The 24,337-nt window shown below is 44.2% G+C and overlaps 1 protein-coding gene across 1 annotated transcript in view; it reads left to right on the top strand.

Annotated features, from left to right (window-relative positions):
* The window catches only part of Tmem214 (Transmembrane protein 214), a 29,645-nt gene extending 6,413 nt beyond the window's left edge, over window positions 1-23,232 (top strand). The window contains exons 4-12 of the mRNA XM_075669594.1: window positions 704-942; window positions 2,429-2,534; window positions 3,101-3,444; window positions 7,169-7,408; window positions 14,968-15,094; window positions 17,597-17,693; window positions 18,471-18,639; window positions 21,013-21,164; window positions 22,593-23,232. Of these exons, the coding sequence (XP_075525709.1) occupies window positions 704-942; window positions 2,429-2,534; window positions 3,101-3,444; window positions 7,169-7,408; window positions 14,968-15,094; window positions 17,597-17,693; window positions 18,471-18,639; window positions 21,013-21,164; window positions 22,593-22,710 (1,592 nt within the window). The 3' untranslated portion in view covers window positions 22,711-23,232. The remainder of the gene's footprint in view (window positions 1-703; window positions 943-2,428; window positions 2,535-3,100; window positions 3,445-7,168; window positions 7,409-14,967; window positions 15,095-17,596; window positions 17,694-18,470; window positions 18,640-21,012; window positions 21,165-22,592) is intronic.
* The last annotated feature ends 1,105 nt before the right edge of the window (window positions 23,233-24,337 follow it).

Here is a 24,337-nt window from a genome sequence, read left to right as displayed (position 1 = left end):
ACTGATATATGCATATTTATTTTCGAAGGATGATCTTTAACAATTTTGAAGATTGGGAAATGCTTACAAGATAGTATTTCAGTTTGATACTGACATTGTTCTTGAAAGGCTGTGCCTGGAGTCAGTGGCATTATTGTGACATCAAAACACAGAGCAAAATTTGCTGATGTCATGATAACATTGCTCCTAGATAAGCAGTAGTGCTGCATGCATTTCTTCTGCTTGCGTTGGCGTGTGGTATCCTTAGTGATCACAGGAATGGACAGAGCCTGTGTATAATGTTATTATGATGCATCCTTGTTCTAGATACCAAAACCAAGACTTGCTCATGGAAACAAGTATTATAATTAATTATTTAGGCCATTTTGACACTTGCCACAATTTTGTGCTAGGGCTTAAAGGGCTTTATTTTCTTTTTAACTAAAGATTATTAAAAGTCAGAAATGCTATATCAGCCTTCCTTGAATGCTCTCTGGTACAATGGGAATTATTTTCAGTCCAACTGAAAATTTGGACTTATGTCAATTGGATGCACATTTTGGTAACCTCCCTGTCATGCCTTGTTTTCACTGAAACATTCATTTCTTGCTTTCTAGGGCACTTGACATTTTGTTTGTCATTCTGCATTGGGCTTGTTCCTCACGGTTTTCCTGAATCCCAGTCTGCGTGTGTTTCTTATAAAACGCCATGCATTCATGTGCAGGGTTCCCCCTTAATGAGCTGGCTGCAGAGGTACGACGCCAACTGGAGGACGTGGTAGCTGGAACCACAGACGATGCTCGCTCCCTCCTCTGGGACCACTGCCTAAATGGTGCCCTGCAGGCACTGGCGGCCCCCTCTGGTGGCCAAAATACCGGCAGCAGCAGTGTAGTTGGCTTCCTGGTCTGCCTGCAGCTGCTCGCTTCGAGACACCCACACATAGTCACAAATGCCTTACCAAAGGTGACGATCAATGCTGTTGTCTCATTGGCATGTTACATGTCAAGTATTAATGTGTTCTTTACAGTATCTTCAGTATACATGTATTGTACATACTGAACTGTTGTACATGCTGTAGAGTATGTTCTCTATAGTATGTTTTGGTGTCTTCCACCACTGGGGGCTCGGCACATGCTCTTCCATAAATACGGCAAGTGCAACTTTAACATGTGGCCGCTACACTTGCACGTTGCGACAAAGATAAATGCATATGTTACAAAAAATAATCAAAGTTACACTAGCATATTGGGATGAAATGCTCACAGAGTGGTTGGCAAAGCACTCGAACAAATATGCACTATTAAAGCCTACTGGAAACCAAACATACTGGTTTGAGTCTGTTGAGCTCAGCTGAGACTCTTAATGTCCCATGGTGGTGGGTCGAATTTTGGTGGCACAGGAGAGAAGAAAGGTGAAGGCTTTATGGAAAGTTCGCTTGCAAGGGCTGGATGTGTGATGTCACGCTCCCTCCTAATTTCGTTCCTTCCTCCATGCAGTGATGACTTGCCAGTTTCTTCCTAGCTGCAGCTATTCACACATGATGGCACTGCGAGCTCATTTTGTGTTGTGTTCCTGTATAGTACGGCACTAAGTTGGCGGTGTTTTACATGCCAACTTTTCGCTGTGTTTTGCCCTTGCTCTATCCAGTCTGTGGTTATAGCAATTCTTCAGCTTCGATCTGTCTGGGTTGACATTAACTGCTGACAAGCATGACACATCACTTACCAGCTTGCTTTAGTTACAGCTGTTTCCACAAGGTAGCCCTAGGAAATCTGTGGTGTTCGGTTTCCTGTATACCTTCTGAGGGAGCTGATTTGTGCCTTCCACATGCTGGTTGTGCTACCTGCAATTTACCGAGCAGCATTATGTGGAATTTTAGTGCTGAGCAAAGGTGCACTGACTGCAGCTGCATCTGTAGCACGGACAGCACTAGTGCCTTTGTGTTAGTGTTCACCTACTGCAATGGCTCTGCCTTAGTGCTTGCAGTATCAGTTCGGCTCGTGAAATTGCTGCCGCCACTTTGCTGTGCCAAGTTGCATTCACACGTACCTCGATGTTGCGAACTCGGATAAAACAAAGTAAATAAAGATGTTTCTCGCTGATATTAGCATGCAGCAGCTATAGGTATAACAAATGTGCCATTTTAGTGTAGTATGCAACTTCATTATAATGGGGTTTGGCTATATAGCTATTAATGTTTTCTTTGCTATTGGGTGCACATACAGTATGGCTGATTCTTAAAGGGAACACCTAAATACTAGTATTCAACGAAACTTGAATGTATCATCAACTTCATAGGAAAAATGTGCTGGTGGATATGACTGACGTGTTAGGTAATCTGTACTGGTAAAAAAGTGTTGCCAAGGCCTCTGTGCCAAAACTGAGCTGTAATGAGACCCAAAAAACTAACTTGGTGTTCTACTTGACTGTCTGTTTTTCGTCCTTGCAGCTGCGGAACCTGCGATCTCAACACCAGGGACGTCCCATGGCATGCCTGGCCCTGCTGTGGGCTGCCTCCCAGGCAGGACTGTCCAGCCTTGGTGCAGGACTGGCCGGTCAGTCATTATGTAGCTTTCTTCTATGACGTCTGCCCAACAGCAAGCCTTGGTTGGTGTGGAGATGATCAGCAAAGACTTTCCTAAAAACTTGAACATTGCAATGACATCAACAAGTTACTGAGACTTTGCTAAAAACATGGACATAGCAAACAGTTGAATGGGCACACTTGGCACTTGTTTGCCCTTTTGTAGCATCTGCACTTCAGTAAATTCTTTGCAGCATGCACCAATTCAAAACAAACTAATCTTACATGACAGAAAGTTCAGCTAGTTGGTTGGAAAGTTGGAAACTAACCTAAGCTTCTTTGATTGCTTAAATTTATTGAATATAGTGTGGCCCTTTCTCTCAGTTTCCTCGTTAATTGGTGTCCGAGAGGTTGCCATGAATGGTGTAACTGACAATGTGAATTCAGCACTGGATTCGCAGCCTCGAAAGTTGCAAGTTGCTATGTTTGGATGCGTGACATTTCACATAGGAGGTTTTTGTCTTCAACCTTTCTTGTTTAGCACTCGCAAGGAGCCTGGGAGTTATTTGTTTCCTTATGAAGCTTTCTAACATGCAGTGTGGCTGGAACTGCTGATGCCGGTGGTGGGGACGCGGGCGTACGCGCCGTATGTCATTGACATCTTGTCGGAGCTGCTCTCTCGCCACCCAGCTTCAAAGAATGGTGATGAAAACGCTGGCCGTGCCTGTAATCTTGGCGTGCGATCTCTCTTCCCGTTGCTGGATGCGGTGTATGGCGTTGGGGGCCGCCTGCCGCTATCGCCGGAGAGAGAGCGTGCCCTGCGCGACCAGTTGTATCCGCGGATACGTGATCTGTGTTATGCGGCTGAACCTAGCCGCAGTGCCTACTTCCCTTCGTACCTGCGCCGGCTCGGTAGTGGCACGGCTCAGCTCAATGCTGAGGTGAGTGCACACTGCTGCACTGTTAACAATTGCTGTTTTGAAGTACTGTGACCTATCTTTTTCATTTTAAAAACCTTAAATCGAATTTTACACTTGCTGATGCGTGGCTTTCACTCAAATTTTTCATAAAGATTGCAATTCTTGGCCTGCAATACTTCGTTATTTTAACTTGACATTGTTGCTTGCCCGGTTCATCCAGAAAAAAAAAATAAAAACTACGGTTGTAAGCACACCCCTCTATTGCAGAAGTGAGCTGCCGCTGTTACGTAAAACTAGTTTGGCATTTTTCGACAAGTCCAGACAATCTAAGGAGGCAGTGATGCAAAACGTTTTATTTAATGCTGCAGACTGAATAAAGCAACCTTGATGCAAAATTTGTGTGAGCACAAATCACACAACCTTCTTTTAAGGTTGCTAGAATATATGTGCAAGTACGTACCTGTATATCCAACGTTTACTGGGCTTCTCACTGTTGTCCTACTTACTGCCCTTCACAGACAAACCTTATTTCCTGTGGCAACTGTAGTTGTCACCTTCTTCTGGCTGTCATAACACTTATCCCTTCCTGTTACAATACCGAACTTAGTGTTCCTTCTTGGACCTTGGGTGCAACGTCTGTATCATACGCTGTTCCTTGGGTCTTGTTGTTCTAGACTTTATCTTTCATTATTGCACCACATAGTGATCTCAGAATGGTCGTTGCAGCTGCCTGCATATACTAAACTTCTTCACTGGAAATAGTACATCAGTTCGGTACAGTGTGTATTGTACAGTGGCAAATATGTGAAAATTGAAACAAAAGACGTGAGAAACCACTCAAACTATCAGTCACTATTTTTGAAAGCGAAAATGTGCCACCAGCTTGAAGCTGCAGCTGGTGAGAGTTTGAGGACCACTAGCCTAATTCTAGTGCACCTAGTGACAACGAGAGTATTATTATATGGCAGCAAAATGAAACATACATACAGTAAAACTCCATTATAATAAAGTTAAAGGAAGAGCCAGAATTACCTTGTTATATCCATTACTTCGTTATATTGATTATTGCATACACAGCACTGTGAATCTCTATTTCAAGGGGAATTTCACTTACTTCTTTACATCCATTATTTCATTATATCCCATTTCGTTATGAAGAGGTTTGACTTTTTCTTGCATGGTGCCTCCAAACCAGCATAACGCAATGCTCTGTACTGTCATTCTGCTCCTATAGTAGGTAGGCATGCTTAAGTGGACAAATGTGTTGCGATTGATACAGGTTTCTCACAAAGACTGCATTGATGTGCATGTTGGCCTCCTAGTTCAAGACGCCTATGAATATCCGACAAAGCCCAGGTCAAACACTTGACCTTCCTGTGTCCGTTGTCCTGTATGAGCACTACAGTTCTACCATGAATAATTACCAACTCACCTAGCTTTCAGTTTTTCTTTTTGCTGAAGAGAACCACTGAATGAGTTTAGAGTGATAAAGCACTCTTTAATTTGAAAACTCTCTTCATTAATTTTGTGGCAATAGCTTGATTATTAGAAGGGAAAATAAAGGTAAAAGTTAGATATTAAAAAAATTTCAAAGTATTTCATCATGTTTTGGTCATTGTGGCTCAGTAAAAGCTTTTGAAGCTTGCCAAGTTAAGTGTTTGGCTTTTTTTACAATACAAAGCAGTTCACCTTTGGTGATAAAAATTAACTAGGCCTAAGCAAATACCATGAAAATTCATGACATCAAGGCGAGCAGGTGTGAGAACTCACACCTGTGTGAGGTGTGAGGCATCACCACCCATGCTTTCTTGCACCTTTTCTGACTTACCAAACCTCTCTTTAGAGTAAGAGTGGCTTTTTTGGTATTGTACAGGGGTAATCTAATAATATAGAAATGTTACTGCTACTTTACTGCTTTAAGGCAAGGATTGCGATACATCGCACATGCTACTTTGCACGTGCTGCATGAGGGCATGTGCACTCTCATAGGTTCATAATAATATAGCATGGCGCCTCTATTGATGCAATACTGTTATTTTCTTGCATTAGTGTTATCCTGCTTTGTTTCTGTTTTGTAAAAGCTTTTGTGAACAGAAGGCAAGGACAGATTCTGTGCAGCACTTTGGGGATAACCTCCCTCAGCTGGCAAACAGGTCTATCACCCTCTGTCTTGTTTGACCTCCAACATGTTATCTAAGACATCCCGAGCCTTGAGCAGTGGTGCAATACTCCAAGTGATAACTGCCGATAGTTGGCATTTTGTGGACATATTGTAATCTTCCTTTTGTTCTATGTATCTGTCTTGTTTGTTTGTTTTCTTCAGTCTAACTGAGGCCTTTCAACACTTTCCCATCTGCTATATCATTTTGCAGTAAAAGCTTGACACAAAGGCAAATAAACAATTTTAGAATAGGAACAAGTTGTAATGATGGAAAAGTGCACGTAATGTGCTTTAAAGGGACACTAAAGTGAAAAGTGATTTCTTCTGCATCAGTAAATTACGGTTCTACAAAACCAAAAACACCACTCTTATAACGATAAGACGTTTGGTAAGCCAGAAAAAGCGCAAGAACGAAATAGGGGTGGCAACGCCTACTTAAGTTCCCACACCTGGGGGCTGTGACGTCTGGGATTTTGATGGCATCTTCTAGAGTCTAGTAATTATATATAGCGGTGCAGATTGACTACATTGTGTTCTAAAGGAACCAAATATTAAACATGGCAAGTTTCGGGAACCTTTATTCAGCCAATGCGGCCCAAATGCGAAAACATACTTTGGAATTCCCGACGTCACGCTGATGTAGCGGCACTGGGGTTTCGGCGCGAAATTGAAATACTGATACTTGGACCTTCATTTTCTCATCTAATAACCAAACTATTTTTTTTTTAAATGACTGCCTGCAGGGTTCTCAAACAATGCTTCATTAGTCTAAACTGATTTATTCTTTCGCTTTAGTGTCCCTTTAAGTAATTATACTGTGACAAACGGTTGAGCCGTTTGTGTATATATCCTAGGGTCTTGTTGCCATCATAAAGGAAGTGTGTTACTTGTATTCAGACTGTATTAACACAATATGGGTGCTTGAACTGCATTGCATTTTAAACGGTTTATTGACACTGGCTGATACATGCTAAGTTCAAATACCAAGGTTCAATGCATATAAGTTGGCTCAACTATAGAACACTTTTTTTAGGTGGAAGTGGCAAATTCTGACAGTGGGTTCCTTAAAAGAGAGGGAGGACTTTGGTGATCCTAAAAATGTGCTCCCTTGCCAACTTAGAAACCACTGTTCTGCACCTACCATGACCAAGACTGACCTCACTCCCATCATGTAACCTCTGCCTGGTCATGAACGCATTCAGCATAGTGCAGTTATACTCACCAACTTTGTCCAGTGCAGTGAAAGCTAGGTCTCATGTTAGCTGCACAGTAACGAGAGCCAGCTGTAAGGAGGAGGGCACACCCAATGTGCCCACTGGCTCTTCCATTCAGCCAATGATAGGTGGTTAGAGGAGGACAATGGAGGAGCATTTTTCTCTAGTTCTCTTTTCAGGTTAGATTACGCTACCTATAGCTTTCACTACTCCGTGTGGAGTTGGTAACAGGGTGTATAGTACATAGTCACAGAAGAGTGTGCATCCTGCTCTTCCACTGTGTCTATGTACTAGTTGTGCTAAACTGAACGGCTTCATGATGACGTTCCAAGCCCAAATGACAACCTTGGTTGCTTGGTGTGCCGTGCAGCTCTTGACCAGTCTGGAGGAGTGCCTCTGCCGGGACCCCGAGTGCCTATCGGTGTGGCGGCAGCTCTTTGAGCGCCAAGCGCCTCAGTCCATGCGGCTGCTGCAGCACCTGGAGACAAAGGACGCCTGGCGCCGCTTGCCTCGCCTGACACAGCGTCGTCTGCAGGCCACCCTGATCTCCTGGCGCTCTACCACACCGACATCGGAGGCTGGCCTCAGGGACGCCCTCACCCAGTGCCAGGTAATTATCAGCAGGAGAGCTACGAGCTTCTGGAACATTTTGGGTACTATTGCACCAGTATGAAACGTGAACTTGAAGAAGGTAAACAAGAAAGTGAATTTCCCTTGCCTCGCATGCTAGCGGGTGCGTGGCACTGGTTCGGTTCATTCACAGACTCTTCATCTTGGTGCTAAGGTGTGTTTGGCATCTGTTTGCACAATACTTACTTGAAGTGAACTAAAGGAATACAGCAAAATGCATGGCAAGCTGAACAAATGTGTTTGGCCCCTAGTTGTGGCAGGTTGTCTTTTCATCCACTTTCATTTCCGTTCTCGTTACAATTTTTACATTTCAATAAAAGGTACATTTAATTTGGCCTGTGCTTTCCCTGGCTTAATTTTGTGTTGTCTTAATGACTGGTATGCACCATTTTGTCATGCTAGCCACACAAACCATGCAAAATCCATGTAGCAAAACACTGACATAGATGGTACGTCAGTGTGACTTCACAGGTTGCAAAGCATTTCTCTTCTTTTTTTTTTACCATTCTGGTTCAGTAAAAGTTTCCAAGTTCAGTCTTTTGCTCTTTTAGAATATGATGCAATCCTTCTTTAGTGATAAAAAATTAACTAGGCCTCAGAAGATGGCGTCAAGGTCCATGATGTCGCAGCAAGTTGGTGCAGGAATATTAAGCCGGTGTCACCGCCCGTCTTTCTTTCTTGCTTTATTTCTAGCATGCCAAGTGCATTCTTGTGGTGAGAGTGGTTACCCAGCTGGTGCGCCATTACCAATCGACCCTTTTTCTGCTTCCAAAAGTTCCATTTGCCGTCACAAACATGCAATTTAAAGCTTGCTCCTGCATGTGTCCATTTCATTTTCTGCTAGATATGGCATCAAATTTCTATTGGTGCTCGCACTAGAGGTAGTGTAATTTTTGCACTAAGTTTGTCACGGAACATGATGTCGCTGTTGTAGTTGGCAACCCAATAAATGTGGAGCGACCGAAAGTGTGCCTCCATTTTAGCAGATGCAACAACAACAAAAAAAAAAGAAGAAAATTCACTGACAATTACAATACCCCCTAATTTGAAATTTGAGCGCAGCTCTGTGGGCGTTTTCATTTTGCAATATGTTAGCTGGCGCACACAATCTGTCTCGTGTGGCACTTTCCAAACGGAGCAAAATGTGCCGCATCTGCCTCACTAACCGAGAGATCACGAGAGGCAGTGTGTGGGTGATGGGTGGGTGTCATCCACAGCAGCTGCCACAGGCACACCTCCGCTCATGCAGTGCTTTGTTTCCATACAGACGACGTGCGCTTCTCTGGTGCCATATTGTAGCCATTCTTACCGCACAGCCCGTCTTGCGCAGCACTACAGTTTTTTTCTCATGCTTTCGTTCCACCAATGACGAGAGTGGCCCTTTGTCACTAGAGTTACTGTATATGACTCCCGTAGGAAGCCAGAGTTGGGATTCTGTTTTCCATGTGTTGCTTCATTGGCATTTCCCAAGTACAGTAACGTGGTACTCCATATTGCAGCAGAGAAGCCTCCCTACCGCGACGCCATTCCTCCTTTTGGCCTCGTCAATTCCAGCACCATCACCATCAGTGCAGAGCATTTTGTTGTGTCTGACACACGCGGAAGCTTTTGCACAGATGCATTACTTTTCTGTGCACAACTCTAGATGTGTTTTCATTTCTCAATATATTGGCTGGCGCAAGGCAAACTATGACAGTCGAAACAAGCGCAAATGAGACAAAACAAGCATGAGCAAGAGCTGATGCAAGCAGATGATAGTACAAAACGAGCAGTCTAGCTGAGACCAGATACGAGTATGCATCAAGCGGTCAGGCGGGTCCGCATGAAACCAGTCTCCCATGCTCACGTCACTGAAGGGGCCGCTCTCATTGGTCTCCACCGTTTGCAGCTTGCGTCTTTCATCTCCTGCGCCGTGTTCTCTTTTTGACCTTTCTCTGGCTCGTCTGCTTGGCTACACCGACACTCAAATTTCGCAAGCTTGTCGCAGAATTGTGGGAGCCACACAAATTCTTAGCCAATAGGAAAGCTGAATGCTCCTCAAGATGTGCACATCTGCGCCGTGTCGTCTGCTCACCGTCTGCTTGCCATCCTGTTACATGCTCCATGGTTGGTGGATTCACGCAAAAAATATTTTGATGCCTTAACCATAAGCGGCGTTTGCATGCATGTGACAGCAGAGCTTCGCTTTCCCTGCAGTTACCTTGCAGCCTCCTTAGCGAGTAGTATAGGTGAACGCCCTCACAAATGTTCACCTGTGCCACAGCGCCTGCTTGCCATCTACTTGGCGTTTGCTCGCTGCCGTCATCACATACCATGCTAGAGTGAGGTAGTAAATTAATAATGCAGTGAACAATTAGGCTTTTAAAGCATTCCGGATCGTTAGTGCATCACTAATGCTAACGTTGCGGTTCCATCTACTAACTAGAAATCAAACCAGTTTTATGGCTTGGTGCAGTGTCTGTAGCCCTAGCAGCGTGAAAACAAACAGCCAATCTCAATAATTGTGACAATACATACCTAATGATCTGACCTCAGCTTCAGATGAGACTTAGCGATGACGGGTTTTGCCGTATTATGTAGCGCTGTGTCCCATCTTTTTCTTTCGTCGTCCATGCGCTTCTGCGTTACTGTGTAAATAATGCCATACCAACTAGCCCACCAGTCTGTCCTTTTGAAGAGGTTTTGCCACTTGTTTCTTGCTGACAAGGTGGAGAGCCAGTAACAAGCATGAATTTGGATTGAAGTGGGTGGTCGGCGCTGTATGGGCACTGCCATGTTGCTATGGTTAAGGTGGCTATTACGGTTACCAGCAGTAGCTGCCACAGCAATTCTTGGTATATGACATGCATGCGCAAAAGTCCAAAGATGTCATGCATTGCTGTACTGTATCATGTAGCGAGCAAAAATAAAGCTCTCTATAGTCGGGTACAATTTTAGAAAAAAGTCACGTTTACTCCTCTGACGCGGATGCACACGAGCATCCACCAATGGGCGCGCACACTGGACTGACGTCATGAGCCGGATGACCGGTGATCCCGCCAACGGAGAAGATGGCCGCACTTCGAATTGAGCCAAGTCGCGTCAGCCCCTCGTCAGAATGAATTCCCGAACTGTTTGTGATGGTCCGTCATACCGGAAATATTACTGCGAGCTTACAATACTACACCATTTGTGCCACATGCGTTTATTCTGAGCTGTGATCCGGTGAAGAAACATTGCAGCTAGCATCGCTGATGCTGCACTACGCTTTGCCTGAAAACAGGATCCCGCGGCGATACACCGCTGGAAACACACATCCTGCATGTTTGTTCCATGTTGCTTTCTTGACGATGAGGAAAGTTTGCCAAGGTCTGGTGCCTACTGTTAGTGGCAGGTGTGCTCGTGTACTGTGTCGCTGTGTGTTTCGTCAGACGGGGTGAAGTCATGGAGCAAGACCATTATCAGGAGAAATGAGAAAAGCATGTACACATGAAACAAACCTACAAGTGTCTCAAAAGAAAATATTTGCAAAAGCAGCCTCCAACGCAAAGATTTGTTGCGGTCAATTTAGCATGAATGATTGTTGTCAGCAGCGAGGTAGCCGAGCGTCTAGCAGCAGTGTTTGAGCGTTGTATAGCACCGTCGATTGATTGCTGCCCACCATGCGCAAGCTGTAGAATGCGTGCTGTGACACAATCACGCATAAGGTGTGCTGCCAACGCTCTATATGCTTTCCCACAACGCGGCTCCGCGCTGCTTTTCGATTCTTGTGATGTGTTGCTATGAAAAATTCCTAAGACAATGTTAAGAGAACGGCAAAAAGGGAAAACAAAACATACGAGAAGGTAGGCACAGCAGCTTGTGAGCCTGCTCCTAATACCTGTACCTATGTCTGTTTGTAAACGCGTGTGCGCGTTGTCTTGCATTAGTCTTATTTCCCCCATTTGTTTATATTTGAGATTTTCTTAGTTTTTGTGTGTGAATATGTGCCTGCTTCCATGTGTGTTTGTGCTTACTCATATTTCTGTCCTTTTATTTTATATTAGCATTTGTTTTTGTAAGTCTTCTTTCAGCAGAGTCGTTTTACACATATTCATTAACTCATCTCACTCAAAGCAATAACTCCTGTAGGGTCCAGCAGGGTCACCTGCTGCTTACAGGGGTCACTGCTCTTCCATCTCGTTAAAGCCTTCCTCACTGGTCTACCTCGTCTTCTCAATCTGCCCGATCGCTGTGTTTTCTGTCCTTGCTTCATATGTTCTTGCTGCAATGTGATTAACCAACTTGCACAAAACAAATGTTGATCACCTTGCAAAAAAAAAAGAGAAAAAGAAAAAAAAACATGTCACAAGGGGCAAAAGCCTATCACATTCTTGAAAATAAGTTTGTGAAAACACACACAAAAAATTAATTTTATGCTGTTTAAGACCAAGAGTATTTATTTAAAACGATAAATTAAGCATTTTTGTACCTTTCCTGCCTCGACCGTATTCTTGCCCCAGGTTTGTAATGGTTGCAATAAATGCATTGTTGTTTATAAGTATAAGCCAGTTACGCCCGGAACTATGTGCCGCTGGGCAAGAATATCGCTTGTGTATGCCTCCTACCTTTGGCAGTGCTGCAACCAGCTTGTGAGAGTATAAGAGCTGCGCTCAAAAAAGTAGCAATAAATAAGATTGACAAGAGAACGGCCTTGAACGTAGCCCCTGCACAAACGAGAAGTGGCTTCACTGCACAAAAGTGGACAGTAACCCCATTCGTCGCGAGGCAGTAGTGCCACCAGTGTCAACACGCAAGGGAGCTTCACATCGAGCCTTCGTAGCTGCCCGCCATCGCCCTTTGCAGGAGTAGTGATCCCTGCCACACACACGTACCTCGGACGAGCGTAGGTAGCCCTCCCCAACCTACTTTCCTCCACCGCTACACCCCTGGGAAGCGCAGAGATAGCCCACGCCGCTGTGGATGCCTTGGCCGCCGGCAGCTGAGCGCATGCGCAGGCTCCCTCCGCTTTCCGCCTCATGGTTCCGCTGCACCTTCCTTCTCCTCACATCACTTAGTACTATTGCCTTTATTTCGTCTACCCCTGCGTTCCGCGTTCGCTTTCATTCTTCTCAGCACTCGTTCGCTCGGTTATGCCGATGCTCGCCGCAGAAGCGGGCAATTAAGAGCTGCCCGCGTTAAAAAAAAAAGGGGGGGGGGGATAAGGAAGAAGTACAGGACCGTTTCGTCGCGCTTTTAGTCACGGTTGATCTCTTTTCCACCGTTTCTCGCCGCTGACCATACGGGCGACTGAAAGCGTAGATCGAGCTACATCGGTTCGCCGTCCTGATATTTACGCTTTCTCCTCCACGCGGATCGCACCGAAGAAGCGAGGACGGGGCAGGTTCACTGACCCGAGCCGTCTGTCGGAGGCTTTTCCTGGTCTTCACGTTTTGCTATCTCTTTTCTTACCCTCCATTGCATTTACGCTGCGATACCGCTGACACCCAGCGCCTCCGCGGCGGCAGTTGGCAGCCCCATCGAGACGGTACTCATCCAAACTTTATCCAAATTTAACTGAAGTTATGAACGAGACGCGTAGTTCTGAGTGTGACCTCCGAAATTTTTGCGCGAGGCAGTCGTAGAGAAAGGCCGAGAGGTTGCGTAGAGCCCGCAGCAGCACCAAGTCTCGTTTCCTCTCCTAGTCGTATAATAAAGAACCATCTACTCTCCTGTAAAGCATAAACAGGCTTTCCGCGCCGGTCACGCTTTGAATATTGGGGTGCGGAGTCTACCGATTGTGGTGGCACCTGCCTTGATTGAATGAACTAAGAAGTCTGATGCCAATCCCAGAGGCTATGCTCCTCGTGGCTGCGGTTAGACAAGTTTTATGTTGCGCTGATAGGTGGCGTCAAAGTCAGCTAGCTTGCGAAGATTGTTCGGGCGATACGGTAAATTCTGAAGCTGGATGTAGCACGGTACTAGCACCCAGCAGTGCTTGACTGACTACCGGTGGACCCATGCGGAAAGGGATGTGGAGTATGGCGTTGCGAATGTAAACAAACGAGCGCGCGCAGATGGCAGCACCGTCTCGGCGCGTTTTCGGGGTCGACGGATGCCGTGCGCCGGCTGCTGCTGCGGGTCTACCGCTGTGGTCGATAGCGGGCCAGCAGGCGCCGTGGGGTCTGATCGCGGTAGGCGTTCGAAGTCGCGCTCCGCGAAGCGTGTGCGTGTGTTTAATTGTTCGACAGAACCGGGTTGGCAGAGATCGCCGCAGTTGTGTCGCAGCCCCGGGCACCGATGACTACCGAAAGCAGCTGCCGCATGCCCCGAGAAAAATAAGAAAAGGTCAGTGTTGGCGGTGTGTTCGTGGCCGCAGCGGCGCGGGTTTTCGCAGTCGTCGTCGCCCAACCGATATCGGTGCCCTTGCCTGCGTCGATCGAACTAAGTGCCTACGCGATCCCTGTGATAGCGCCGGTTCTCTATGAAAGCGCGGTGCTGCTTCACCTTAATGCACTTGTATTTCATAGGGTAGCAGTGAGGGGCATAATATATATAAATGCGACTCCCGTGGCGCACGCAAATGTTCTGCTGCGTTTCTTTCCTGTCGCACCTCGGTGATGTCCGTGCAGTTGTTATGTGGCAGCAAGCCAAGCGGTGCGCGCATAGCCTTCGTTGTGACGTTGTTTCGCCATGTCCTTTTGCTTTACTTTTTTTTTTAACGTTTGGTGGACTCATTCTCTGCCGTTTTGAGCGTGAAAAAAAGACATTCATTGTGTGCCTGTACCAGGAAAAGTCGGTTTTGTCTGCTCTGCAAGGCATGTTTGCATTACCTGTTGGGTTTTAGTCTTCCCTCTATCCTCATGTCCGTGTGAATAACTTTGTTTACCAGATTTCTTTTTTCGCTCGTGACGTCATTATTAGGTGTCGAGAAAGCTACTATGTTTTTTTTTCCTTTATGTGACAAATTTCCGCGAAATGTGATTAGCAGTTGTCACTGTCAAACAGGATATAGAGGCTCGCTTTCAGATTTCTGTCAGTTTGGTGGTAGTACTGGGTCGAGAGGTACGTGTTGAATATTCTGCTGCGTTCCTGCTGATCTGTGTGCCCGTGTGGAGAGCCAGTAACAGCCAGGTCCTCACTTCTTCGTAAATACTAGATGCAAAATACAGCCACCAGTAAAGTGCCTGCGAGTCCAGATTTACCTGAAAGACTGAATTTAGCACACATGCCATTCTTCAAGTACATGGTGGCAAAGTGTTGCACCACTGGTTTCAAGGATCCATTGGTATGGAAATAAGTGTATTTTAGTGTATAAGTAACTTTTTCTTGTGTGTGAGAGCACGTTGAAAGGTCAATCGAAAGTTCAATGAGCAGTAGAGATCTCTCATAATTTTTCCCCAATTATTTGGTCTATATAATACATCATTTTTGGCAAGGTTCCACAAAAGTGTAGATGAAGCTTAGTTGGCATTGCCAGTAAGCACTTCATGCTATGCTTAAATGGTATTCCCCTGTTGTCCCAGTGCTGCTCCAGTGTTGCTCCAATGTTACTTGAGAATTGCACTGATTGGTATGCAGGCACTTGAGCGCAAGATGGGTGGCCAGGGCTTCCCGTGGGTTCGGCTACTACTAGCCACCCTTACGTTGGGTGTTGGTGGCGTCATCTTCTGGGATGTCCGGCTACAGCACGGTGGACGCTTCGAGGGTAAGTGTTTTTTCATTGGCTGTTAGTATAGAGGATTGATTCTCTTGGAGCAACAATGACATTGTTTTCTGTGGTAGATGTGGCTGCATAGTCTTTAATATAGTGAGTAAATAAAATAGCTCTTGTTGCAAATATGCAGTTATAATCTGGGCTGTGTTAATTGGAATGCTTGTCACTCCACTATTTGACCAGAGATCTGACATGATTTTGATTGCAAATAATACCCCTGTCACACGGCAGATCTAATATCATTTCCAACAAATGATATTTGTGGCAATTATTGTCATTATCACAGTGCGCTGTCACATGGTGAAAACTAATGTCATTTGAAAATGATCACAATGATGATAGTAAAAAAAAAAAGACGCAAAAATAGCCTAAAACCCACTTTTATCCAATAATTCCACCCGAGATTAACCCCACGGAGTTCCTTCATACAATAAAATTTATTCTCTCTCCAATAATTATTTTCCAATATGCTAAATTCCAGTGGAATATGTGATCGTCCCTTTCACACTGTACGTAGTGTTCAATTACTAATTGTCGACATTGTCAACAAAGTCGAGTCAAGCCAAACATAAAGCAAGCAACAGGGCAAAAAGCGCGATGGGCGTGTCCAATACATCTGATAAAATGCAACGAGAACGGCAGTTGCATGTCATCGCTGTTCTGATGTGCATGCAGGCTCTTAATATCCTCATTCTTGGTGCGTGCCTCAGGAAAATACGCGCATGCTTTTACGTCAACTCAATCGAAGTGGCCGCGGCGATGCTCTGGTGTGAACCAACACGAGTGCTGCAGCGAAAGCTAAGATGGCTGTCTAGTCCCTTCATTGAGAGTAATATTCTGTAATTATGCGCATGATGGACTTCAATGTCGTCAAAGTAATAATTAGGTAATAAAATTGATCAAGTAATAGTTATTTTTTGTTAAATATAAAAAGAAGCATGTACTGTTTGCGAAACACCAGTGCACTCGTGGTGTTGAGGATAGCATTCGGTTCCAAAACGAATGCGAATGAGTTTGGCAAATTCATTTGTGTGTAAATGTCATCTTTGATGAATGTCATTACGTTTTACTGTGTGACAGCAAACAAATGGCATAATCAGCGAATGTCATTAATTGTAAATGACATTAGATTTGCCGTGTGACAGGGGTATAAGTCTGCTTGTAATTTAATGCCAATGGAAATGCTGGGACAGCTATTGCGAAGTACCTGCTTACAAACAATATTAAAACATTTGCACACTCGTGAGTTTAAGTGGTGAGGTTAAACAACAGCAACGAATGGAATAGGAGTATAGTTATTGAAAATTTAGAGGGAGAGGATAGAATTGTGAGTGGCCACCGTAGTGCAGCTACTCCAAATGATTCGAACAGTTTTTGGATGGTGCAATGCATCACAATGCAGTGTGCAATACATGAAGCACATTTTGAACTCCGATGATAATTGCAGTACATTTTGTGGTAATATCTCTGATTTATTTTCCATTTGTTTATTTCTGTAAAAAAATTCACTTCACGTACACAACATATTATTGTATCCTATAACCATCGCATATAGTGGCGGTCCATTTAACAAAATGCGTATATTTCATTAAACAGTGGCATGGAATATTGAGTGCGACAGTAGTAGGGCAAAAGAAAGATAGTATGGCTGTTGTTTCAGAGGCATGTTACAACAATTAGGGCCAACTTTTTATTACAAGTAGTCTCACAGAGGACCTCATATGCAAGGCTGCAGAAGATTTAAACCTGGTGCAGATGCTTTTTTTTTTTTCCTGTAACGATTTCAGGAATTGAACATTTTCATCTCGAATAAATGCCTAGCTAGACACTTAGGGGGTAGTTATTGCTCGTAACTTGAGTGTGCGTGGAAGCTTTGTTGACTGTGGGACATTGCTGTAGAAATAAATGTGTACTGAGGCTTGGTTAACTGAGCAGAGATTAGCGTAGAAGAATACATGAAGAAGGAAAGAGCTATGCAGCAAAAATGTTTAAAAAAGAAGGTCATGTAGTCACTCAGGTATGCACACAACAAAGAAGCAATGAAAAGAGACATGCAAATTTTATTTGTGCAATGCCATGAGATTGCTCCGAAGGTCCTTTCAATGAAGTACCCATTTCATTGCTTTGCAAAGCTGAGATCATATACATTAATGACTGTAATTGGCAGCTAATACTGGATTTGTAAACATTTGCCAATCATGTTCCTTGCTTTGTACTTCAAAAATTTTCACTGTGAACTAACCTGATATAGGCGGGAGGAATTGAGGTTTCTTAGTGAAGTTAGTAAGGTGTTTTGGTTTTTATGTGGAAGCTTTATGTCATATGAAAGCTGAAACAAACATTTTTTTAACTGTCTCAACGGCATCTTTTTTAATGTGACTGAATGAGCACTGACACAACTGAAGGATCCTGAAAAAGTGGACACCGTAGCTTGTGAATACTGTGGCTGCATGTAAAAGAGTGCAGCAAAATGTGAGTGTGTGTTCTGTTCAGGTTCTGGCACACACGCCCTGCTTAAAGACACTGGCCTGCTGTTGGCTTGGCAAAAGGGCTCCAAAGAGGCGGCCATCTACTTGCACCAGGGCTCTATGTGAGTGTATTGCCATCGTCTTGCAGAGCGACACTGGTGTGAGGCCAGACTACACAGAAAGCTGAGGATGTTTGTTGTGAAGTTTACCTTTTTCAGGTGCTGTGTGTGCAATTGTGCATGCCAAGATAGCGCATGAATAGCAAGACCACCATTGAAAATGATATTTTAAATACTAGTGTCACATGCAACTTGGAACACTTCTAAATCGAATATGTGCTGCAAACTTGAATAATAGGTGCAAAGCATTTTAATAATGTGCATCAAGGCGGCAAGTTGTGCCATTTGGTTGGGAATCATAGTAAGGTTCGTTACAGCGCAACACAAGAGAAGGACAAAAGAAGGTATAAAAGCACCGTCTCATTGTTTTATGCATTCTGTTGTCCTTGTCTTGTGTTGCGCAGTAACGAACCTTACTATTAGTAAAGTGCGCTGAAAGGTGGACGGCTGGCTGTTTGCTCTCAGTGTCAGTTTATCATCATGTTAGCGGGTGCACTTGCTTAATTGTTGCTCACAATGTTTTACATTAGGCTTATTTTTCAAGTGGCTGGATAGGTGCCTTCTACCAAGCATTCTAGATAGGGAATAATTAGTGTTCTCATATTCGACGTCCCTGTTGAGAGTTCTTCAGGAATTCAGTGAAGAATTGCGCTTACCCTGTCCCCTGCGCTGTTACTCTATTTAGCAGTGACATGTACTAATCAGCCCTAGTTAGCAGTCTTTTGCAATTCGTGCCTGTTCATACTGTGAAAGGGAAAATGACCGTGTGTCTTTTTGCAGGTGGGCTGCCGAGAAGCTGCCAGTGTGGTATGCGGAGGCGAGCCGCCGGCTCGGTCCCCCCCTGGAGGCTGCATGGGAGCAGCTTGCAGAGCTGACCGTGACGGTTTGGACGGCTAGTGAACCCCTCCGCTCGCAACTGCTTGTCCACACGCATAGCCTGCTACTCTGGGTGAGTGCTGCTGTTGTTGCTCTTGTGTTTGCGTTGCAGTGACTGGCCACACAAGCTTGTGTTGTGATAGCTGAGTCCACCCACCTTACCCCCTCTCCCCTTTAGAAGAGCCCTACCTATATATACTGTGCTGAGGAAAGCATATGTCTCCATGAAAAAGACAAATCCGCTTGTCGAAACATTGGCTCCTGCTTTTACCTTGTTCTCGTTTTGCTCATCGTCTTGAATATCCATCTCCCGCCTTCCCCGTGTTTTCCCTGGATAGCTGAGCATGTGCATCTCATGGACAGCTTTTATGTGTATGTTAAATTGTAATTGCATTACATTTGGTTTTCTTTGACCATCGTGAGCACTTCACTGTGGAGCAATGATGAATGCACTGGTGATGACGGACACAGTGCTATGAGAAGTCTCTACATTCATGATCATAGGAAAGCTTTGCACCAGGTAAAAACAGCGAATCATTATACAGTCAAATTTTGATATAATAATAATTGATAAAATGAAATAGCTTCAATAACAAAACTCTAAAATATCTCTTGTCAATATCAGCACGTAATAAGTACATGCTTGTAACGAATATTTATATCACCATCATCGTCAGCCTATTTTATGTCCACTGCAGCACGAAGGCCTCTCCCTGCGATCTCCAATTACCCTTGTCATGCTCCAACCGATTCCAACTTGCGCCTGTGAATTTCCTAATTTCATCACCCCACCTTGTGTTCTGTCGTCCCCGACAGCGCGGTCATGCACGAACTCATTGTAATGAGATTTGACTGTGCTGGGCTCTAGGCATATTGAGTACAGCAGGAATCATAATTTGGGAAGTCGAGCTATTCCCAAGGCAGGACTGATACTTGACACTGGTAGTGAAGAGATGTTTTAGGTTGTACCAGGAAGTTTGCCCAGGAAGGAAGGTTCTGTAACGCACAGATTTTAGAAAGAGGGTCCTGCTTCCTTAAAGGAGTCATAGATTGCTGAATACCCAGCCTCATAAAGCCTGCACTAACAATAAACTTTGTGCACTCACTCAAGTCAGGGGCTTCACTGTATGCGCTTTGCTCTTTTTGTGCATATATTCAGTGATGCATGCCATGCACGTACCTGAAAGAGCTGTGGTTTTAAAAGGAACAGTATGAGAACACACAATTAGCAGACGTTGCTTTTAGTCTGTAGCCGCCCTTAGAAAATCAGATAGTATGGAGAAAAGAGATTAACTTTCTCATAGGGTGCACGAAAGGCAAATTTGCTGCTTCATTATAGGAATGCTTTGTTACAGACATGCTTTCATCTCCTGTTTTGCACTAGTCAAATATAGTGTAGCATTGTACAGAACCTTTTCTCTATGATTTGCTGAAGAGATGTGGAAAATCTGTAGAAAAGATGCTACTGAAAGTGGATGCCTGAACACACTTCGGGTTCTTTTTTCATGCTTATTTCCTTATTTAATGCTCTTTTCCTTCTTTGCTATGTGGTCTTGTTTTGTAACAGGGAAATTTTCTGTTTTCGCTACCAGCTCACCTGTGTACACATATGCAGACTGGGCTTTCAATGTTACTGTTTACACTAGTGATAGCAATTAACAGTGCTTTATAATTACCTGCCAATGTGATTCTTTACTACTTTTTCATTAGTATGGTGCTATGCTGCATGGAAGCAATACTGAACACAGCCACTTATTGTCATGCATAGACTGACGGTGATGAATTTGACATTTTATGGTGCAAGGGTATGCATAGATTAAATGGGCGCTATAGACACACACTAAATCACTTTTGACTGATAAATTGTTCATTCAAAACTTTGTTTTCGTTAACTTTGCAGTAACAGGCTGATTATTAGAAGATAAAGTAAGGGTGAAAGTTACTACTGTTTTCTTTAATTTCTTGCCCAAACTTTTGCACTGGTAGGGCAGTTAAGTCACAGATATAAATTTTCTTTTCTTATTTTTCTATTTGCACCGTTGAGGCTCAGTAAAAGTTAAAACTTGCTAAGTTCAGTCTTTGGCTTTTTTAGAATACACTGCAGTGTATATTTGATCATTGAAAAATGAACTACACCCTAGCAGACATGGTCAAAATCCATAACATCACGGTGAGCTGATTCGAGAGCTTGCAAGGCATCGTTGCTGCTCATCTTTCGTATTTGCGTCTTTTCTGGCTTACCAAGCCTCTTCTCACAGTAAAAGTGGCTTTCTTGGCGTTTTAGGAGAGTAATTTACTGATACTAATAAAGCTCTCATTTAGCGCCTCTTTAACATGTTTGTGTGCTGTGGTTGCCGCAGTCTGTTGCGTACTTAACTGTCAAGTAATTTGCGTGTTGTGTAGGCAACTGCAAATGGTGATGTGCAATGTGCTAACACACTCGCAGGGCAATGACTGGGTCCCAGTGTGCATGGCAAGTGTGCTGGGAGCAGCACACGAGACATGGAGAGTGGTGGGCAGTGCCGGGGGCTGGCTGCTAGAGCATGTGGTCCATGGTGCCCGCATCTCAGCCATGTGGCTCACCGACAATTTGCTCACGTGAGTTGTGTCTTGAGTGTGACATACACGTCCAAAGGTTTTCACGTCTGTTGGTGTCCACTGAGGACTACAAAGGCATGAAATACACCTACTAAATGTGCTGGACTGCCAATGGCTGCATAGTTAAAGGGACACTAAAGGAAAGTATCAGGTTGAGTTAGATCGACAGGGTACGGTATTCATGTAGAAGTCTATCATTGTTTTCTTCATGCAACATCTCAATATTTTGCCCAGGAAATTGCCGTCGAAGGTCCCGTCAAAGGTCCCGCTGCTGCTTTTCAATTTGAACCACCTGCGCCAAAGCAGAGGACTTGACATCGTTGTGACTGCCCTCTATGCCATTGTTATGTCTTTTGTAGACTCTTTATTTAGCTCTATATAGGAAGCATACTGCTCGGCGGGTGTAGGTGTTCAGGTGACCTGAGTCACTCTGTGGCACTGCTTGGGTTAAGGTTACCAGTTACAGTCATTTGAGCCTCCACTGCCAGAGCCCTGGGCTGCAGGCTGTTGTAAACAGAAAAAAGAGATGCTGTCTGCTCTCTGTGCTGAGGTCCTGACGCTACACATAAGAAGTACCGTAGTACCAATCCGATTTGCTATTTTCGCCATTTTCTCGCATACAAAAGCTTTTCTTCTTCATTACAAACAAAGACTTGACTTCCTTATTGCATAAGCATAACCTTTCAATCTAGCTCAGCTTAATAATTGCCTTTAGTGTCCCTTTAAAGAAGTGGTTGTGGAATAGCACTGAAGCAGTGTGAAAGGGGACAATGTGAATAGAGTTGCAATGAATGAAGTAACCTAAAAAAAAAAAGAAACCCAGTTGCAGTGCATAAAGACATGTCTGTGTAATGCAGAAAACTCATTTCAGTAAAGCTAAGTTCAGCTGTACTATGTTTGCCTTGTAGGAAATTGTCACAAATCTGATTGTTGCATACAATCCATACTGAGGTCTGCTTATCACTGGTTTATGCTGAGGCAAAAGGACAGTCCATAAGAAAATGTTTTATGGCAGGAGTGTGATCATAGTCTAAATATTAAAAAAAATATTTACTTTTTATTTTAGTTTTTGGTGATTAAAACTTGTAGGTATATGTAATGTTATAGTGCCTACTTCGAATATGAGGTCTATTTGTGTCTTGCTCATTTGCTTCAAATATTATGCTAGTTCTGTGTATATTCTGGGAAAATTAGCAAAAGGTCAATTCCTGAGATTTTGCTGAAGAGGGTATCAATGGCTTCTGTAAGGTTTCCGTGTGCGCTTGTGGTGTAGTTTTGGTCAGGTTCATCAATGTGCAGCTAAGGCCAGAACAATCTGTGCAGTGTGATCTCGCCATAATGTCGAGAAATGCCTGTATAATTGCTTGACTTCAAGTGCCTTCTTGGTGTTTATTCCTGTAGTAATTTTTTGTCGGACCAACTGTGCAGGGGACCTTGGTCGCTGGAAAAATTGCAAAGTCAGGCGGTGGAGTTAGTATCAGCCGCACAGAATCAAGCTCAGGTGGCACTCCACTGGCTTTGGGATCGGCTTGGCTCGGCCCAGTGACCCCAGCACCCTTGCTGCTCCCCTTGACGTTCCTGGAACTTGGTGTCCCCTAGCACGTGCACATTATGGGCACAAGCTATTGGGGTACTTTACCTGACAAGCTGCCAATGGAGGCTGCTGCCATTGCACCGCACTGGTGGCACTCTGAGGGACTCTGCAGTGTGCTGTGTGTGATGGCCCTCATGCACATTGTTTCATGGGACGATCTGACACACAGCGGCCATGCTTGGCGCAGCGAAAAATATAAGAGCTGTGGTTTTAGGGGGTGTTGGGGACCAAGAAAAGCCACGTTGACGCCAGTGCTGAGGTTGAGGAGAGGTGTGTTATCAACCCTGTGGCCAAACCTTGCACAGCAGGAGCATGCCATGCAAGCATCACTTCGTGCAGTCTAGTTGACCTGGCTTCTTTTGGCCACGTGCTTGCCGATGGAGCAGGGTTCAGCGGCTGTGCACTCATTTTCTTTGACATTTTCTCCTTTTGTGGTGCCTTGCAGTGCTCCAATAAATGATGTTTCTGTTGGCATGTCCTGTCTTTGTCGACTGTGCTTACATGGGGAAGCTTTCCTCTGCTCCTGTTTTCCAGTGATATCATGACATAATTGTCCACATTGTGAGCAGGAACAATGTATGCTTGCTTTACATATTGTCTGTCTGGCAGGCAGGCATATCAGGCCAGCCCGTGCTTTTTTGAGCCTTGGTGGGCACTTTTAGGTCAAGTGAAAAGACCAATCCTCATCTGGCTGCCAGCACGACCACATGATTGAACTTATTGCATGTGGAAGCTGAAAGCAGGCTAGACTATTGTAATGTTCAACAAGAAAACCTAAAATCTTGACACCCCTTAAGAACTATCTGAACTCGGACTGTGGAATACAAATTTTGATGACCTCAGCTGTCAAATGTCCCAATATCGGGTGCAATGATGAATGTCCTACAAAGCAGTGATAGGACATAACTTAAATGTTTCCACTGAATAATAAAGATTCCTTTCAGAGCAAAATTTATGCAGGTGCAGTTCATTTTTTGTAGATAAGGCAACATTTCAGCTAAAGCTTTGTAATAGTGATTGGCTGAATAGAAGGTTCTTTCGATAGCAGAATTTACACAGCTTCAGTTCTTGTTTGCTGTAGATGAGGAAGCTGTACAACTAAAGCTCTTTAATAATGTCTGGCTGTGGCACTATATGGTGAGAGGATTATGTGCTAGCTATGTTAAACAGAATTACCCAATGCAGTTTGGGCATAGGCATCTGGCTGGTTTGGGGCGTTGTGGCATAGCCATGCTCTGGGTGTTCAATGAACAAACATGCTGTGTGCACCCCTCTGTATAGCCTGTTGTAATGGGAGCATCGCTGTTCACAAATCCACATGTGATTTCGATTTTGCCAAAGTCGTGATGATCTGTCACACAGCCAGTTTCTGAAAACAACCACGAGATTGCCTGTTTTAACCAGTTGCAATCAAGCAGCCGTGTGCTTAATGGTAGAATGGCGATGTTGTGACATTTGTACATGTTTGGTTTGTTGACCCCACAAGACCCAAACACTATTCAACACTAGTTCACTTTTAGTTCTGATCGTGGACAGTGCACTCACACGTACCCACACACAAAAAAAATTTTGTTTGACT

The sequence above is a fragment of the Dermacentor variabilis genome, chromosome 9 (genome assembly GCF_050947875.1).
Source record: "Dermacentor variabilis isolate Ectoservices chromosome 9, ASM5094787v1, whole genome shotgun sequence".
NCBI lineage: Eukaryota > Metazoa > Arthropoda > Arachnida > Ixodida > Ixodidae > Dermacentor > Dermacentor variabilis.
The sequence above is the reverse complement of the archived record's forward strand: the minus strand, read 5'-3'. Positions and strand labels throughout refer to the sequence as shown.